This window comes from Manis pentadactyla, chromosome 6 (genome assembly GCF_030020395.1).
Source record: "Manis pentadactyla isolate mManPen7 chromosome 6, mManPen7.hap1, whole genome shotgun sequence".
NCBI lineage: Eukaryota > Metazoa > Chordata > Mammalia > Pholidota > Manidae > Manis > Manis pentadactyla.
Genome location: NC_080024.1, coordinates 109,865,815 through 109,886,655, shown reverse-complemented (window position 1 = coordinate 109,886,655; position 20,841 = coordinate 109,865,815). Strand labels below are relative to the sequence as shown.

The window sequence follows — 20,841 nt, the reverse complement described above, 5'->3', positions numbered from 1 at the left end:
AACAAGTGGACAAGGGCTAACAGGGAAAGTATAAACTTTCTTCCTGTGATTATTTGTTTGTAGTTTTGTTGTCTTTAGTTCTCCCAACCCAATTCTGAAATAACTCTTGCTTCAAAATTGCTCTTCTTTCTTGGAAAGACCTGTCTCCACATGAGACAAAGTATCAACACTGCTTGGCCATAGTTTCGTGTACTGGTTTAGCTGGCCTGCAGTCTCTCCCCTTTCAGTTCACACCCATGAAAGTTTATGACTGAGTGAGGAAGCCCACTCACAGGTGCATGTTCCCAGGCAGGTTTGCTTCTTAGACTTCCTAATGCCTTAGGATCTGCATGACAAAAGTTGTGCTGGACTCCACCCCTGGAGCCATCAGGCACAGACCCGGGTCTCCCAGGAGCTTCAGCCTGTGAGGACAGTGGTGTGCACCCAGAAACAGCGGCCCAGAGTAGACGTGGCAGAGGGAGCATACACAGGGTGGGAAGAACCGAACGCACACCCTGGAGTGTAGGCAGGAGATGCAGCACAGGCTTTGTGGAGGGGTGGACAGGGGTGTGGGCCCTCCAGGTGAGGTACAGAAATAAAGAGGAGACTGAGAATGGCATAGGCCCTGAGGCAGATGGGGACTCAGATCTAACTGAGCAGACGATTCATATGGGTGTGGGGGGAGCTCAGGAGGATGGGACCCAATTTCAGAAAGCTTCAAATACAAAGCAGAAAAGGATGAAGGCTTCTTAGAAAGTAACTACCACAGCTTGGATTCCTCTACCAGGTAACTTCCATGAGATCAGAAAGTTGGGTTTGCTGCTCAAACTCCATGCCCGGAACAATGCCCTCATACTCATAAAGACACTCGGCTTTATTTTTTAAATGAAGTTGATGAAAGATAAAAAGAAAGTAATGTGGCAATGTGAGATAGCTGGAACGTCTTATTTTAAATAGGTTTTTTTTTTTCCTTTTTAAAAATTTTCCTTCTTGGCCCTTATAAAGAAACCATTAAAAGTCGAGTTTTTAAAATCAGTGTATCTTGAAAGGATTAAAGAAGGCGGTGTGAGAGGTGAGACAAAGACCTACCCACAAAACAACATATACTATGAAAATATAATTAATAAAACTAATCCAAAAATAGCAACAGGAAAAAAGGCTGTGCCTGACTACATACACCTGGAGAAAAGAACAGACCTCACCGAACAGGGTAATGTACCAAAACTGTGATCTGACAGGACCCAAGCCCTTCCCCTACCCCTGCTTATGGGTGGAAGGAAGAGAAACAGAGCAGGGAGGGGGTGGAAGCCTAGAACTGCTGAACACCCAGCCATGGAGATCTGCTCTGGGAGCACGAACCTACACTGCATGGTGCTCTGTAGATTAGTGGGGTTAGAAAGCTAAGACAGGTAGAATACTTGGAGAGACTGTGATTCCAGCTGCTTATGGAAAAAAGGGATCCACATCAGGCTTCTGTGGGACAAAAGAAAGGTGGGTAGTCTGAGAGACATCCTAACAGTGATAGGGATGCTAAAGGTGCAAGGATTGCACAGAGCTTGCTGCTCAGGAGGAGAAAGGACAGGTGGGTAAAACTGTCCAAGCGTACTCTGCCCAGCAGGTTGGGAACTTTGATGACCTTCAGGTGCTCCATCCTCCTGGCTGGCTATGCAGCTCCGAGGGCCCCAATCATGATATGCAGCCTGCAATGCCATCCTCCTAGCTGGCACTGGCTAGCAAATCAGGAGCCCCTGATCTGATGTCAGGCCAGCCAGAGGGAGGCCCTGCCTACAGCAACTACAAATACAAAGCATAGAGGCTTACACCTGTGTGCTTGACCCACTGATTCTGGCAGTAAAGGCACAGCAGCCAGGAAGCAGGAAAGAGCTGCTTCCTTCCCCCAGGCACCAGCACCACTCCCCTGCAACCCCTGATATCACTTCAGGGTCGGAGCAGCTCCAGAGAGTAGAGCTTCTGGGCACTAGAGGGCGCCACCTACAAATATGAAATGCCAAAGGAACCTGGTTCAAACCAAAATCCTACAAACACCAGAAAAAGGGCCAAGTGAAACTAAACTCACCAATCTCAATCTTCCTGAAAGAGAGTTCAAAATAAAAATCATAAACATGCTCCTGGAGGTACAGAAAAATATTCAAGATTTCAGGGACGTATTCAGGGCTGAGATTCAATCATTAAGGAATTCAATATCTGAAATGAAGCATACCATGGAGGGATTTCAAAGAAAATTAGATGTAGTAGAGGAGACGATAAATGGAATAGAAATTAAAGAAGGGGAATACAAAGAAGCTGAGGCAGAGAGAGAAAAAAGGATCCCTAGGTATGAAAGAATATTCAGAGAACTGTGTGGCCAATCCAAACCAAAAGATATTTGCATTACATGGCTGCCAGGAGAAGAAGAGAGGAAAAAAAGAGATAGAAAGTGTCCTTGAGAAGGTAATTGCTGAAAAGGTCCCCAATCTGGGGAAGGAGATAATCTCTCAGGCCATGGATGTGCACAGATCACCCAACACAAGAGACCCAAGAAAGACAACACCAAGATATATAAAAACTAAAATGGCAAACATCAAGGATAAGAACAGACTATAAAAGGCAGCCAGACAGAGAAAAAAGATCACATACAAAGGAAAGCCCAAAAGGCTATCATTAGACTTCTCAACAGAAACCTTACTGGCCAGAAGGGAGTGGCATGATATATTTAATGCAATGAAGCAGAAGGGTCTTCAACCAAAAACACTGTATCCAGCAAGATTATCATTTAAATTTGAAGGAGGGATTAAACAATTTCCAGATAAGCTAAAGCTGAGAGAATTTACCTCCTAGAAACTGTTTCTACAGTGAATTTTGGACATGCTGTTATAGATGGAAGTGTTCAAAGGCTAAATAGCTGACACCAGAGGAAATAAAATCACAGTAAAGAAAATATAACACTTAATTACTAAGCAGATGCAAAATCAAATCAACTCCCCCAAAGTCAGCCAAAAAGTACAGAATATGATACCACCATAAAGAACGGAGGAGAAAGAAAAAAGAGGAAAACAAAAAAAAAGAACATTTAGATTGTATTTGTAATAGCATTCTAAGTCAGTCAAACTAGACTGTTAGATAGTAAAGAAGTTACCCTCGAAACTTTGGTAATCACAAATTCAAAGCCTGCAATTGCAATAACTACATACCTATTGATAATCATCCTAAAGGTAAATGGAATGAATGCACCAATCAAAAGACAACACAGGGATGCCCCCTCTCCCCACTTTTATTCAACATAGTACTGGAGGTCCTAGCCTTGGTAATCAGACAAAACAAAGAAATATGAGGCATCCAGATTGGTCAAGGGAAGAAGTCAAACTGTCACTGTTTGCAGAGAACATGATATTGTACATAAAAAAACCCTAAAGAATCCATTCCAAACTATTAGAACTAATATCTGAATTCAGCAAAGTTGCAGAATACAAAACTAATGCACAGAAATCTGTTGCTTTCCTATACACTAAGATGAACTAGCAGAAAGAGAAATCAGGAAAACAATTCCATTCACAACTACATCAAAAAGAATAAAATACCTAGGAATAAACCCAACCAAGGAAGTGAAAGACCTATACCCTGAAAACTACAAGATACTCTTAAGAAAAATTAAAGAGGACACTAACAAGTGGAAACTCATCCCGTGCTCTTGGCTAGGAAGAATTAATATTGTCAAAATGGCCATCCTGCCTAAATCAATCTACACATTAAATGCAATCCCTATCAAAATACCAACAGCATTCTTCAACAAACTGGAACAAATAGTTCTAAAATTCATATGGAACCACAAAAGATGCAGAGTAGCCAAAGCAATGCTGAGAATAAAGAATTAAGCAGAGAGAATCTCATTCTCCAACTTCAAGTTTTAATACAGAGCCACAGTAATCAGGAAAATTTGGTACTGACACAAAAACAGACCCATAGACGAGTGGAACAGAACAGAGTCCAGATATAAACCCAAATATATATGGTCAATTAATATACGATAAAGGAGCCATGGATATACAATGGGGAAATGACAGCCTCTTCAACAGCTGTTGTTGCCAAAACTGGACAGCTACATGTAAGAGAATGAACTGGATCACTGTCTAACCCCATAAACAAAAGTAAACTCAAAATGGATCAAAGTCCTGAATGTAAGTCATGAAACCATAAAACTCTTAGTAGAAAACATAGGCAAAAACCTCTGCAACATAAACATGAGCAACTTCTTCATGAACATATCTCCCTGGACAAGGGAGACAGAAGGAAAAAAAGAAACTATATCAAGCTGAAAAGCTACTGTATAGCAAAGGACACCATCAGTAAAGCAAAAAGCATCCTACAGTATGGGAGAATATATTCATAAATGACAGAATGGATAAAGGGCTGCCATCCAAAATATATAAAGAGCTCACCCACCTGAATAAACAAACAGCAAATAATCCATTTAAAACATGGGCAGGGGATCTGAACAGACACTTCTCCAGAGAAGAAATTCGGATGACCAAAGGCACATGAAAAGATGCTCCACATCACTATCATCAGAGAAATGTAAATTAAAACCATAATGAGATATCACCTCACACCAGTTAGGATGATCACCATCCAAAAGACAAACAACAACAAATACTGGCGAGGATGTGGAGAAAGGGCAACCCTCCTACACTGCTGGTGGGAATGTAAATTAGTTCAACCATTGTGGAAAGCAGTATGGAGGTTCCTCAGAAAATTAAAAATAGAAATACCAGTTGACCCAGGAATTCCACTCCTAGGAATTTACCCTAAGAATGCAGCAGCCCAGTTTGAAAGACATATACATCCTTATGTCCATCTCAGCACTATTTACAATAGCCAAGAAATGAAGCAACCTAAGTGTCCATCAGTAGATGAATGGAGAAAGAAGAGGTGGTACATATACACAATGGAATATTATTCAATCATAAGAAGAAAACAAATCCTACCATTTGAAACAACATGGATGGAGCTACTGGGTGTAATGCTCAGTAAAATAAGCCAGGCAGAGAAAGGCAGGTATGAAATTATTTCACTCATCTGTGGAGTATAAGAACAAAGAAAAAACTAAAGGAACAAAACAGCAGCAGACTCACAGAACCCAGGAATGGACTAACCATTACCAAAGAGAAGGGAACTGGGGAGGATGGGTAGGAAAGGAGGAATAAGGGGGAAAGGGGGGCATTAGGATTAGCACAAATAATGTAGGTGGGGCATGGTGAAATCAGTACAACACAGAAAATACAAGTAGTGATTCTATAGCATCTTACTATGCTGATGGACAGTGACTGCAATGGGGAATGTGGTGGGGACTTGATAATGGGAGTAGTCTTGAAACCATAATGTTGCTCATGTAATCGTACATTAATGATACCAAAAGAAAATAGTTGCTTATGTTTCCATTCAGGAGATTTTTGCCTATTTTGTCTTCTAAGAGTTTTATGGTTTCATGACTTACATTCAGGTCCTTGATTCATTTTGAGTTTACTTTCATATATAGGGATAGACAATAATCCAGTTTCATTCTCCTTCATGTAGCTGCCCAGCTTTTCCAACACCAGTTGTTGAAGAGGCTGTCATTTCCCCATTGTATGTCCATGGCTCCTTTATTGTATATTTATTGACCATATATGCTTGGGTTTATATCTGGACTCTCTAGTCTGTTCGATTAGTCTATGGGTCTGTTCTTGTGCCAGTACCAAATTGTCTTGATTACTGTGGCTTTGTAGAGCTTTAAGTCTGGGAGCATAATTCCCCCAGATTCATTCTCCCTTCTCAGAACTGCTTTGGCTATTCGGGCCTTTTGTGGTTCTGTATGAATTTAAGACTATTTTCTCCAGTTTGTTGAAAATTGCTGTTGGTATCTTCATAGGGATTGCATTGAATCTTAGGTGCTTCAGGCAGGATGGCCATTTTGACAATATTAATTCTTACTATCCATGAGCAGGGGATATGTTTCCGTTTAATGGTATCTTCTTCAATTTCTCTCATGAGTGTCTTGTAGTTTTCAGGGTATAGGTCTTTCACGTCCTTCGTTAGGTTTATTCCTAGGTATTTTATTCTTTTTGATGCAGTTATGTATGGAACTGTTTTCATGATTTCTCTTTCTGCTGGTTCATCGTCAGTGTATAGGAATGCAACAGATTTCTGTGTATTCATTTTGTATCCTGCAACTTTGCTGAATTCAGATATTAGTTCTAGTAGTTTTGGAGTGGATTCTTTATGGTTTTTTATGTACAATATCATGTCCTCTGCAAACAGTGACAGTTTAACTTCTTCTTTACCAATCTGGATTCCTTTTATTTCTTTGTGTTGTCTGATTGTCTTGGCTAGGACCTCCAGAACTATGTTGAATAAAAGTGGGGAGAGTAGGCATCCCTGTCTTCTTCCCCATCTTAGAGGAAAAGCATTCAGTTTCTCGCTGTTAAGTATGATGTTGGCTGTGGGTGTGTCATATATGGCCTTTACTATGTTGAGGTACTTGCCCTCTATACCCATTTTGCTGAGAGTTTTTATCATGAATGGATGTTGAATTTTGTCGAACGCTTTTCCAGCATCTATGGAGATGATCATGTGGTTTTTGTCCTTCTTTTTGTTGATGTGGTGGATGATGTTGATGGATTTTCAAATGTTGTACCATCCTTGCATCCCTGAAATGAATCCTACTTGATCATGGTGTATGATCCTCTTGATGTATTTTTGAATTCGGTTTGCTAATATTTTGTTGAGTATTTTTCCAACTATCTTCATCAGGGATATTTGTCTGTAATTTTCTTTTTTGGTGGTGTCTTTGCCTGGTTTTGGTATTAGAGTGATGCTGGCTTCATAGAATGAGTTTGGAAGTACTCTCTCCTCTTCTATTTTTTGGAAAACTTTAAGGAGAATGGATATTATGTCTTCTCTGTATGTCTGATGAAATTCTGTGGTAAATCCATCTGGCCCCAGGATTTTGCTCTTGTGTAGTTTTTTGATTACTGATTCAATTTCATTGCTAGTAATTAGTTTGTTAAGATTTTCTGTTTCTTCCTGGGTCAGTCTTGGAAGGTTGTAGTTTTCTAGGAAGTTGTCCATTTCTTCTAGGTTTTTCTGTTTGTTAGCATATAGACTTTCATAGTATACTCTAATAATTTTTTGTATTTCTGTGAGGTCCATCATGATTTTTCCTTTCTCATTTCTGGTACTGTTGATATGTGTAGATTCTCTTTTTCTCTTAATAAATCTGGCTTAGGGTTTGTCTATTTTGTTTATTTTCTTGAAGAACAAGCTCTTGGTTTCATTAATTCTTTCTATTTTATTCTTCTCAATTTTATTTATTTATTCTCTGAATTTATTATGTCCCTCCTTCTGCTGACTTTAGGCCTCATTTGTTCTTCTTTTTCCAATTTCAATAATTGTGACCTTAGACTATTCATTTGGGATTGTTCTTCCTTCTTCAAGTAGGCCTGGATTACTATATACTTTCCTCTTAGAACTGCCTTCGCTGCATCCCACAGAAGTTGGGGCTTTGTGCTGTTGTTGTCATTTGTTGCCATATATTGCTTGATCTCTATTTTAATTTGGTCATTGTTCCATTGATTATTTAGGAGCATGTTGTTAAGCCTCCATGTGTTTGTGAGCCTTTTTGTTTTCTTTGTACAATTTATTTCTAGTTTTATACCTCTGTGGTCTGAGAAGTTGGTTGGTAGAATTTCAATCTTTTTTAGTTTACTGAGGGTCTTTTTGTGGCCTAGTATGTGGTCTATTCTGGAAAATGTTCCATGTGCACTTGAGAAGAATGTGTATCCTGCTGCTTTTGGGTGTAGAGTCTGTAGATGGCTATTAGGTCCATCTGTTCTAATGTGTTGTACAGTGCCTCTGTGTCCTTACTTATTTTCTGGTGGATTTGTCCTTGGAATGGTGTGCTGAAGTCTTCTGAAATGAATACATTTCATTCTATTTCCTCCTTTAGTTCTGTTAGTATTTGTTTCACATATGTTGGTGCTCCTGTATTGGGTGCATATATATTTATAATGGTTACATCCTCTTGTTAGACTGACCCCTTTATCATTATGTAATGTTCTTCTTTATCTGTTACTTTCTTTGTTTTGAAGTCTATTTGGTCTGATACTAGTACTGCAACACCTGCTTTTTTCTCCCTATTGTTTGCATGAAATACCTTTTTCCATCCCCTCTCTTTTAGTCTGTGTATGTCTTTCGGTTTGAGGTGAGTCTCTTGTAAGCAGCATATTGATGGGTCTTGCTTTTTTGTCCATTCTATTACTCTGTGTCTTTTGATTGGTGCATTCAGTACATTTACACTTAGGGTGATTATTGAAAGACATGTACTTATTGCCATTGCAGGCTTCATATTCGTGGTTACCAAAGGTTCTAGGTAGCTTCTTTACTGTTTAACTGTCTAACTTAACTTGCTTATTACACTATTATAAACACAGTCTGATGATTCTTTATTTCTCTCCCTTCTTATTCCTCCTCCTCCATTCTTTATATGTTAGGTGTTTTATTCTGTACTCTTTTGTGTTTCCTTTCACTGCTTTTTGTGAGTAGTTGATTTTAGTTTTTGCCTTTAGTTTGTATTTGTTTGGTCTGCTTTCTTTGCTGTGATTTTATTTCCTCTCGTGACATCTATTTAGCCTTAGGAGTGCTTCCATCTAGAGTAGTTCCTTAAAAATATCCTGTAGAGGTGGTTTATGGGAGGCAAATTCCCTCAACTTTTGCTTGTCTGGGAATTGTTTAATCCCTCCTTCATATTTAAATGATAATCGTGCTGGATACAGTATTCTTGGTTCGAGGCCCTTCTGTTTCATTGCATTAAATATATCATGCCATTCTTTTCTGGCCTGTAAGGTTTCTGTTGAGAAGTCTGATGATAGCCTGATGGGTTTTCCTTTGTAGGTGGCTTTTTTTCTCTCTCTGGCTGCCTTTAATACTCTGTCCTTGTCCTTGATCTTTGCCATTTTAATTATCATGTGTCTTAGTGTTGTCCTCTTTGGGTCCCTTCTATTGAGAGTTCTGTGAGCTCCATGGTCTGAGAGAAAATTTCCTCCCCCAGTTTGGGGAAGTTTTCAGCAATTATTTCTTCAATGACACTTTCTATCCTTTTTTCTCTCTCTTCTCCTTCTGGTACCCCTATAATGTGGATATTGTTCCGTTTGGATTGGTCACTCAGTTCTTAATATTTTTTCATTCCTGGAGATCCTTTTATCTCTCTCTGCCTCAGCTTTTCTGTGTTCCTGTTTTCTGGTTTCTATTCCATTAACAGCCTCCTGTACGTCATCCAGTCTACTCTTAAGTCCTTCTAGAGATTGTTTTATTTCTGTATTCTCCCTCCCAAATTGATCCTTTAGCTCTTGCATATTTCTCTGAAGATCCATCAGCATGGTTATGACCTTCATTTTGCATTCTTTTCAGGAATATTGGTTAAATATATGTCCCCAGGCTCTGTCTCAGGGTTTCTTTGGGTAATTATGGACTGGATCAAATTCTTCTGCCTTTTCATGGCAATAGACATAGTCGTGGGCAGTTGGCGCATGTGTCAGCTGGGCGAACAACATCCCGGACACCTGGAGCAGCTTCCGGTTTTATTTCCTGAGCTACTGCAGGCGGGGCAGCCGTCAGAGCATCCCAGTGCCCTGCGGCGAGAGGCAGGCATGCCGGGTGTGCTCTCCTGTGAGATAAGCGACCCTTCACATCCTGTCCTGGCTTCCTCTGTCTGTGCTGTGCTGCCATGTGCTCGCAGAACCTCTGAGTCTAGCCTGGATGGCTGTGAAGGAGGATCTGGGCAGTTGCTGTGGGTGCAGCAGCTCTCAGGCTGCTCCCCTGCTATGGCAGGCCTGCACTGGAGGGGGAATGGACTGGAGGCTGTTTATCACCATGAGGGGCTTCAGAGATGCCCTGTCACCCAGGGGGTTAGGGCACCTGGAGTTCCCTGGGATTCCCAGCTGCTGGGCTGAGTGTGATGGGACGCTGCCATCCAGTTTTGAGACCCCTGTCCCTTTAAGACTTTCAAAAAGCCCTCACTTTTCTTTTGTCCCAGGGGCACTGGCTGCTGGGACCCGCTCGCAGATTTTAGTGTTCCATTTCCCTAATATCCAGCCCGCCACTCAATGTGTGTCTGCCCTCCCAGTGCAGATGACTAGGGCTGGGTACTTAGCAGTCCTGTGCTCTCCCTCCCTCCCTGCTCTGACTCCTCTCCTCCCACTGGTGGGCTGGGGTGGAACACTCAGGTCCCACCGGCCGTGGCTTGTATCTTACCCTCTTCATGAGGTGCTGAGTTCTCACAGATGTAGTTGTAACCTGGCCGTTGTACTGTATCTTCTGGTCTTTTAGAATTGGTTGTATTTGTTGTATTTTCAAAAATATATATGGTTTTGGGAGGAGATTTCCACTGCCCTACTTATGCTGCCATCTTGGCTCCTCCTGGGTCTTGTTTTTTAATCCATTCAGTATCTCTATGTCTTTTAATGTGCATTCATACCATTTACATTTAGTGTGATTATCGACTGGTATGTAGTTATTGCCATTACAGGTGGCTTTAGATTTGTGGTTACCAGAGGTTCAAGGGTAACTTCCTTCCTATCTAAGAGTCTACCTTAACTCTCTTAGTTTGCTATTAGAAACAGAATCTAAATGTTCTTTTTTTCCCATCCTTTTCTTCCTCTTCCATTGTTTATATATTACATATCATATTCTGTAGTCTTTTTCTATCCCTTTTTATTGCCTCAGTGACAACTATTTAACCTTAGGAATGTTTCCATCTATAGCAGTCCCTCTAAAATATACTGTAGAGATGGTTTTTGGGAGGTAAATTCTCTCAGCTTTTGCTTATCTCGAAATTGTTTAATCCCTCCTTCACATTTAAATGTAATCTTGCCATATAATTATTCATGGTTCAAGGCCCTTCTGCTCCATTGCATTACATATATCATGCCACTCCCTTCTGCCCTGTAAGGTTTCTGCTGAGAAGCCTGATGACAGCCTAATGGGCTTTCCTTTGTATGTGATCTTTTTTCTCTTTCTGTCTGCTTTTAATAGTGTATCCTTATCCTTGATGTTTGTGATTATAATTATATTATGGCTTTTTTGTCCTCCTTAGGTCCCTTGTGTTTGGAGATCTGTGCACCTCCATGACCTTAGAGACTATCTCCTTCCCCAGATTGGGGAACTTTTCAGTAATTACTTCCTCTAAGTCACTTTCTCTCTCTTTTTCTTCTCTTCATCTTCTGGTATCCCTATAATACAAATATTGTTCCACTTGGTTTGGTCACACAGTTCTCTCAGTATTATTTTATTCCTAGGGATCCATTTTTCTCTCTGTGCCTTGGCTTCTTTGTATTCCTCTTCTCTAATTTCTATTTTGTTTGTCGTCTCCTCCACCATATCTAATCTGCTTTTAATACACTCCATTTTGTTCCTCAATGATTGGATCTCTGTCCTAAATTTGTTCCTGAGTTCTTGAATATTTTTCTGTCCCTCCCAGAGCATGTTTATGATTTTTAATTGAAATCTCTTTCAGGAAGATTTATTAGTTCAGTCTCACTCAATCCTTTTTCTGTTGTTGTTGAGATTTTGCTTTGAGCCAGGTTCCTTTGATGTTTCATATTTGCTTGTGGCACACTCTAGTGCCCAGAAGCTCTACCCTGTGGAGCTGCTCAGCCCCTGTAGTGATGTTGTGGTTCACAGGGGTGTGTTGCTGGTGTCTGGAAGGAGGAAAGAGCTGTTTCCTGCTCCCTGGCTGCTATGCTTGTCTCCACTGCCAGAACTAGTGAGCCAAACATATAGGTGTAAGCTTCTGTGTTTTTCGTTTGTAGCTGCTGCAGGCAGTGCTTTCCTCTGGCTGGCCTGACGCCAGGGTAGGGTTTTCCAGTTTGCTAGCCTGGTGCAGGATGGCCAGGAGGAAGGTGTGGCAGGCTGTGTATCACAGTGAGGGGTCTTGGAGCTCTGTAGCCAGTCAGGGGGATGGAGCACCTGAAGATCTTGAAAATTCCCAACCTGCTGGGAAGAGTGCATCTGGACAATTTTGTTTACCTGTCCTTTCTCCTGAGCAGTAAGGTCTTTGCAATCCTTGCCCCTTTAGCAGCCCTCTTTCTTTTTGGAAGTCTCTCAGACTGCCTACCCAGATCAGCCAGGTATGGATCCCTGTTGTCCACAAGCAGACAGTATCTCAGTCTCTCCAGGTATTCTACCTGTTTTAGCTTTCCAACTCCACTAATCACAAGAGCACCATGCAATGTATGTTCATGCTCCCAGAACAGATCTCCAAGGCTAGTTGTTCAGCAGTCCCAGGACTCCATTCCCTCCCTGCCCCGTTTCTCTTCCTCCTGCCGGTGAGCTGGGGTGGGGGAAAGGTTTTGGTCCCACTGGGTCATGACTTTGGTATGTTACCCTGTTCCATGAGGTCTGTTCTTTCTCCAGGTGTATGCAGTCTGGCACAGCCTTTTTACTGTTGCTCTTTCAGGATTAGTTGTATTAATTATATTTTCGTATTATATGTGGTTTTAGGAGGAGGTCTGTGTCTCACCTCTCACACTGCCATCTTTAATACCTCTTCTAAATTTTCTTTTAAGCTGACTTACAACACTTTAGTAAATGACAATACCTTTTAAGCAGAATTGAAACATTTACCTTTCTCTCTACCTGATCCCTCCAAAATGTAAAAGCTCTCAGCAAGTATTTTTTTTATGGCAGTATGTTTATTTGCATAAGCTCAATAAGAATCTGCTTTCCTTGTAACAGGACCAATTAAAAACACAGGCTTTGACTGGAATGTCATACCTAAGAGTCACGTGTGTAAACTCAGATATAAAAAAGACAGCTTTAAGGAACTAAGCTTCACTTTATAGAGCCAACAAAGTCCCTTGGAAGAAGTGGCCTGGTACCTTGCTTAGAATGTTCACAGCAAACTTACCAGGTGAGTAAGGAAGGTCATTTCCTGTCAGGTATTGGAACCTCAGAATGCCTTGGGGACCTCAAGAAGAGAGGAATTCACCCAAATCCACAGGTACTGCAGGCAAAACCTGATGGCAAGTCTGGCTTGGCTTTCTGGCCTCGAGGCCTTTAAAAATCCAATCCGAAATTCTTTATAAAAAGTACCAGCAAAGCACATTTAAAAGAACCTATATAATCAATTGCTCTTCTTGCTGTACTTATGCAAATAATAAAGCCAAGAGTTAATTATTTTCTTAATCTGGATACCTATAATAAAAATGAGGGTGACTTTAGAGAAAAGAATTATTTCAATAATGCAGGCTTGTCTATACTGAATCCTAATACTAGTCATTGGGACATAGACTAGATCCAGAATTCTAGTTTCCCCAAAATATCTGGCTGTGATTCTCCAGATGTGTTAGTTTTCTCCCATCATTTTGATGCTGGGGTTCTTGTTTGCAGAGTTGAAGAATGAACTTAGTAAACACCCAATGTAGGAAAGCCAGGAAGAGGCTTTTATTGAGAGATATAGTGAGAGGACAGAGATCCTGGCTCACGCCAGGGGACAAGACAGCCCAGGGTTGTGTGTTGTCTAGGGGATTTATATGTGGTTGAGGATTTTTGGGAACTGAAAAAGGGCTTAGGGTGTGGACTTGTACCACCTGCCCTTCCCCCAAGGTGGCCTGGGTTGTTGTCTGTTTGCTAGGGCTGTTTACAGTGCAGTCCCGGGTTATGCTGAGATACCCTTCTTTATTTGTGGAATATTCACATTCTAGGCCAAGTTGTTCCTGACCTTTTGAGCTTTAACTTCTCTCTGAAGATGTCTATATTCCTAGTCTGGTATTTTTACCCTAGAGAATTAGTGTGACCTTGACTTTCCATAGACTTCTTTGTTTCCATAGAGATAGAGTTTCCATAGAGACTTCTTTGCACATTGTTACATTGTTCTGTCTGTAATTATCTTGCTTTGCTTTTTTTTCTGGAGCTCTCACCCTACTCTGACTACACCCATTAGTTAAGGTCGCACTAATTCTCCAGGGTAAAGATACCAGACTAGGAATATAGACATCTTCAGTGAGATCAGTTAAAGCCCTTTTTCAGTTCCCCAAAATCCTCAACTGCCTGTAAATCCCCTAGACAACGTACCACCTGGGCTCTCCTGTGAGCTCTGTCCTCTCACTGTATCTCTCAATAAAAGCCTCTCCCTGGCTCTTCTACCTTGGGTGTTTGCAAAGCTCATTCTTCGACTCCAGAAACAAGAACCTTGGCATCACTAACACCATGGTTCTCTTTCCAGGCCTTCTTAAATAACTGCACACAATTTTTAATATTGATCATTTGAAAAATATATACCAGTTGACCTTTGGACAACATGAATCTGAATTGCATGGGTCCACTTACATGTGGATTTTTAAAAATACATACATTACTGTAAATGTATTTTCTCTTCCTCATGATTTTCATAACATTTTCTTTTCTCTTTCTTTATTTTTAGAATACAGTATATAATTATATACATATATTATAAATTATACATATACAAGTATATATTTTATACATATACAAAATATGTGTTAATTGTTTATATTATCAGTAATGCTTCTGGTCAACAGTAGGCTATTAATAGTTAAGTTTTTGGGGAATCAAAAGTTATACTCAAATGTTCAACTGTGTAGGGGTTGGTGCCCCTAAGCCCCATGTTGTTCAAGGGTCAACTTTACACTACTTTAAAATGTTGATATATTATGAATATCTTTCCATGTCAACAATATTCATCTGTAATACTAGTTTTCAAAGTGTTGAATTGGGGACCTTAGAAGTCCTAAGACCTTTACAGCATGTTCATGATCTCAAAACTGTTTTTAGTTTAACTCTAATACATTATTTGCCTTTTTTATTCTCTTTTAACAAGTATAGAGTAGCTTCCTGGAGGCTACATATGATATTACAACACTTTGAATTCAGGAGCAGATATGAAAATCCATTTGTCATCTATTATGTTGGACAATGAAGAAAATAACACAAATGTGAAACAATGCCACACTTCTCACTAAGTTTTTTTATGTTTAGGAATATATACTTATTTTTCATAAAATAAGTTGTTTATGTTACTATATAATGGACTCATTTATTTATGTTTATTAAAGTATCATTGATAAACAATCTTATGAAGGTTTCACATGAGCAACATTGTGGTTTCAATATTCACTCATATTATCAAGTCCCTCCCAGCCCACCCCATTGCAGTCACTGTCCATCAGCATAGTAAGATGCTATAGTCATTACTTGTCTTCTCCATGCTGTACTGCCTTCCCTGTGACCTACCTATATTGTGTGTGCTAATTACAATGCCCCATAATCCCCTTCTCCCTCTCTCCCTACCAACTCTCCGCAACTCCTTCTCTTTGGTAACCACTAGTCCCTTCTCAGGTACTCTGTTATTTTTAAATGAATAATGGGTAAGTATTTCTTAAGTTTCTCTGTTTTAATTTCGAAAGTTTTGATAAATGCAGCAGTAGCACATACAAACAAACCTCTTGGGAGTAATTTTCAGGAGTATAATGAGGTCCTGAGACCAAAAAGTTTGAGAACTTTTGATCTACAATATTATTTTTTAATAACTGATTTAGTCCATTGCACTGGAGTATCATAATTCATTTAACCAGTAAATAATACCAAGAATGAGTTGCTTAAAATTAAGTTTGTGTACATTCTTAGTTATTTCTTTAGGGTAATTTTCAGGTTTGATTTTTAAAATACATACTTATTTACTGTACAACAGTGGACTAACATCAATAAAGCAATCCACCCCCTCAGCCAATCAACTTTTCCCACTCTTTCTTCCAGTCAAAGGGGAATGTAAGCATTTAAAACTTCTACCAATTTAAGGCTATCACTAGGGAAAAGTACCTTGTGGATCATTTATCCCAGTGGGCTTTATTTCCAAGGGAAAAGTACCTTGTGGATCATCTATCCCAGTGGATTTCAACCTAATCACTCTGGAATCTTTTTAAAAAGGTAAGTGTCAGGGTTGTGGGAAAGAACTGAGTGCAATTCTCAATTGCTTTTATCCACATGCTGACTGTTGGTGGAATGAATTCATTTTTCTAAAGTACAGGCTGAAATGAGAGCTGGCGTCATGCGTGCTCTGACATCCCGATCTTCCCGAGGCGTTGGCGGGACGGCGTGCGCTGTAGCCATTTGTCCGCCTTCGATCCCCTCTACTGGCCCGTAACCTGCTTCTTGGCCAGCACCCTGGCGCCTCCTCCCCGCTAACGTCATGCTAAGCGCAGAGCCAGGCCCTCACTAAGGGAGCAGCAAATTTTAGTGAACTGCTGAAGGAAGGCAGGCTCTATCTACCCTTGGAGATACTTATTCAGTAGGTTTGAGGCAGATTCTAGAAACCTGAATTTTTAATAAGTCCTGCCTCCAACGTCAGATAACAAGGTTCCAGTGTCAGCTGCACTGGGTAACGGGGCTGGGCTGTTTCACCAGTCGGTGCTACGGTCTTGCATCCCCATAACGGGCCAATAATGGCTTCCTCAGAGGCTTGTGTGAGGATTCAGTGAGCTCTACACTTCACATTCTCAGCTCCGCAACCGGTACCAGTAAGCCCAGAGAATGGGCCTGACAGAAGGGTCTGCAGGAGCGCGAGGCGGCTGACAAAGGAACTGGAGACCGCGGCCGAGAAAGCGCGCGTGGGCGCCGGGGTGGGTGTGTCCCTGAAGGCGGGACGGAGAGCGGCCAGGGGCGGGGCCTCGGTGGGTGGGACCCTGGGCGAGACGAAGCTGGTCCTGGGCGGAGCTTCGTGTGGGCGGTCCTGGGCGGGGCAATGGGCGTGGCGAGGCCGCGGTCCTGGGCGGGCATTCCGGCGGCCGGGGGCTGACAGGGTCCCCCGGGAGTGAGAGACGCCTCTTGGCAGGAGCTGGCGGCGGCGGGGAGCTGACGAGGGCGGACGAAAGGGGGAGCGGGGGACGCGGGGTGGGCTGCGGGCTGTCCTGTCTCTTTAAGCGGCCCGAGGCTCGCGGGCGCTGCGCGGAGGGACGGCACGGAGGCGCAGCCTGCCTCCCTAGCACAGCCGGCGGCGCGCCCCGGGCTCGGCGGACCTGCCGGGAACCAGGGCCAGGCGACCTCACAGCGCCGCGGCGCACGGTGAGCAGGCGCGGGATGGGGCGGCCTCTGCGGCTGTGGAGGGGCCGGGCCCCGCGCTCGGCTCTCTGCAGGCCGAGGCCGCGATGGGCTTGCTAGGGGCCGGGAGGAGCCGAGCCGCTCCCGCGCGGCCTGGGCCCCGCCTGCGCCGAGGACGGAGTGGGGGTGCGGCGGCCGGTGTATGCGGGGCGCGGCTGCCGGCGGGCGGCCCCTCCCCTGCCTCGCTCGAGGTGCCGACCTCCTGGGCGTCCCGCGGCACAAAGGCTACTGTCAGTGCCATCCCCTTTGGGGACCAAACACAGGTCGTCGAGCCTGAGAAACTGGTCACGAGGTTTGAAAACAGTTGTGATGGGGTTTGTTCCGAACTCCCTAGAAAGAAAGAAGCCCTTTAATTGTTTATGTTACCCGTTTTGTACATGCCCTTATTCACTTACTTTTTCCAGTAAAATTTTTGGGAGTAGGATGAAGACAATCGTAATAGATAAGGGTGGAAATGCCACTTTTAGTGGTTATAGGATGAAAACTAGTTCTGGAATAATGTTTTCAAATGACCTCTTTGGCCTTAAATATGTACTAGCGGTTACGGAAATCATCCGATTTGGTACGTGTTGTTAAGTTGCAAAATTGGGTTGCTAACGGTCTTCAGGAATACTTTGTGGGCCTCAGTAACAATCACCAGGGCTTTCTCTTTCAAAACGAGGCATACCGTGTGCAAAGTCCTTTATTCTTTTCGCCTTTTTACTGCTTTTGCTTTATTGTACTTAGTATAAATAAAATAAAAAACTAAAGTTTCTAACTTAATCATAAAGGCCCCATAAGTGCACCTTTATCCCTCTTACATCAGTAGTCATGTATTTTAAAATAAATGATTCTATTTTCAGGGTGTGTTATAAAGCCAAAAAGTTATATCTTCTCTTTTTTAAAGGTTTAATAGCCATGCTGATTATTATTACTGTCAATTTGAATTTGTGCTGGTCTTTTTTTCCCCCCTTTTTCTTTTTGGTCTATACTATCTTATTAATAACTTTGAAGACTGTGGTAACTGTGGTACAGAATTAAAGTAATATCTTCCCATTTTAATAAATTACTCAGTTCTTAATGCAGTTAACAATTTGCTATCCCCTTTGTTATTTACTAAATTATTAAAGGAATGACTGTCCACTCCTTCTTTGAGCTGCTTCATTCTGGCTAGTTATGTTAAAGACAAAGAGTGAGATAGTGATAAATAATCACTAGAATCCTTTGGAGTTTTAAAATTTGTTTTCTAAGAATAACATACTGTTAAGTGTTTTAAAATTATAATACAATATTAGTTTTTATATGGGCCTAATGTTGAAAAGTAACAGTGCAGTACTGAGCCTAGTTACTTGTTTTAGATATTCTCAGGTTACTTACTGATGGCTTTATAGGGTAGTTTGAGGAATTTCTGTATTCTAGGTCTTTGAAGATGGCTAACAAGACATCACTACATAAAGTTGTATTTTATTTATTTTGACTTAAGTCTTTCATTGAGAATGATCTTTAAATGATCACTCAAAAGCCTTTTAACACAAACATGAAATCTTGGTTTATTTGTTTTGTTTTTCATTTTTGTATTTATTTTTAATCTGCACTTGCCTTTGAATTAAAGTTTGGTTTCTGCCTATTTTTTTTTCTTTTTGTTTAGCTTCCTGGGAGATACTGTGTCTTTGAAGAAACATGAAGTCACCCTCTGTTGTTATGCTTACTCTAGCCATCCTTGTGTTTCTGACATGGATCCCTGTATCACTGAATTGTAACAAAGCACTCTGTGCTAGTGATGTGAGCAAATGCCTCATTCAGGTAGGACTAAGCATATTTTTTATTTATATTAAAATGTATTATAGAGCAGATACAGTACACATATATTGATGTATAGTGTATATAGTACAGTGTATGGACCTGAGGTGCTGAACCATGGCATGCTCGTCTGGGTTTTTGCCCCCATACCTCTCTTGCATACAAACAAGATCAGATTCAGAAGTTCAGTACCGAAAATAATTTCCAGCTTTTTTATAAACACACCATTACAAGGTGATGAGCACTCTGTTCAGTTGAATTAAAGGGGTCCCCTGTATAATCTAGTTTACACAGCAGAGAGGCTCAATTACTTTATTTAGAAAAAAATTTAGCTAGTCAGATAATAGACAAATTGTACCCTTAATGTAGTGTATTATCTATTCTGTGTAACAGTTTAAACCTAGTGTAGCAACTTCATGCAGTAAACATTTATTATTTCAAGCAGTTTGCAGGGTTGGAATCTGGGAGCAGTTGAGCTGCATGGTTCTGGCTCAGGGTCCCTCACAAGGTTGCCGGCACGTTGTCGGCTGGAATTGGAGAATCTGCTTCCAAGACACTTGACAGTTATCTTTTTCAGTTATTCATACAGCTAGTAAGTGGCTATGGAAGAAGGTCTGTGTTTGACTCCAAAGCCTGTGGCCTGCTAAGCATACTGCTTATTACTGTCCGTAAAGTTGCATTAATTAGTGGTGAGCTTGTCTCACAGAGCTGTTTTCTCTTTTCCCATCCTATTAGACCATCCACTGACCTTTTGTGTGTCTGTATTTATTAGCCTCCCTTCTAGTTACTGGCTGTGGGCTAAGAAATTCAGTAACCACATATATTAGAATTCTATGTAAAGTATGAGTCAGCTACCTCTTGGCTCTCGACTGTGATCCTAACATGAGAGCAATTGTGTGTATGTACTAGAAGTGATAATGACTTTTTATAGATCAGAGGCATTTTGTGCTTATTTCTGACATTTGCTCCTAGTTGAAATTCTAGGGGCCTAGCCTTTCTGTGAGTGTAGTTTGTCACCTTCTCATATTCTGTAACCCTTACATTGCATTTCAAACCAAAACATTTAACTAGAGAAGTTGGTTGGTTGTTTGGTTTTTAATTTTTTTAGTATGAATGTTTTCAAGCATAAATAGAAGAGAAGAATGTAATGAGCAGCAGTTACTATCAGCAGCCACAGCCCTCATCAACTCATGGCTATCCTTATTTCATCTGTATTCCACCCCAGCTGTTTTAATTTAAAGCAAATCCTTGATATTACTTTATCATAATTCTAATATCTATTCCCTAAAGGGAAGAACTCTTTAAAACTAGCTATTAGCAATTTAAAAATTAACAGTAATTAATATCTAATTTTATACATGTAAGTTTTGATATGGCGCATATCAAACTTAGACTTGTACTAGCAGAAAATTTTGTAGTCTGCACATGAAGTCCAGCTTTATTCTGTGATCAGATGGGAAAGCGGTGCCATTTTCCAGGGTGTTTCAGTGTAGCTTCATTATTTATTATTAGAAATAATGTAACAATTACTATATTTTAATGTTTATGGGGAAATTCATTTAAATACCCAATTATTTTTTCATCCACCAAGTCTTTAATTTCCATTCATTCAAATAATTAAAAATTGGATTATTTGAAATACCTTGCCTGGAAAGGAAGTATTTTAAAAAGAACACTTTTTGGTTAATATTGATAAACACTCTGAAAGGTTTTTTGTTTTGTTTTGCTTTTTATTAAAACATATGTAATACAAACTACTTCAAAAAAGAAAGTAAAACTGGAAAATCAAGTGAAGCTTCACCTGTTAAATATTTAATTCTAGTAAACTCATTGGAAAGAAACTAGAACTTGTTTTTTTTTACTACTAATTCACTGATGCTAACATTTCTCAGGTTCCTGTTGTTCCTTCAGAGCCAGGAATCATCAAATCTTTTTCTG

The 20,841-nt window shown here is 40.9% G+C and overlaps 1 protein-coding gene across 1 annotated transcript in view; it reads left to right on the top strand.

Moving 5' to 3' along the window:
* Positions 1-16,863: 16,863 nt before the first annotated feature.
* The window catches only part of TWSG1 (twisted gastrulation BMP signaling modulator 1), a 76,216-nt gene continuing 72,238 nt past the window's right edge, over positions 16,864-20,841 (top strand). The window contains exons 1-2 of the mRNA XM_036880701.2: positions 16,864-17,088; positions 18,752-18,906. Of these exons, the coding sequence (XP_036736596.1) occupies positions 18,784-18,906 (123 nt within the window). The 5' untranslated portion in view covers positions 16,864-17,088; positions 18,752-18,783. The remainder of the gene's footprint in view (positions 17,089-18,751; positions 18,907-20,841) is intronic.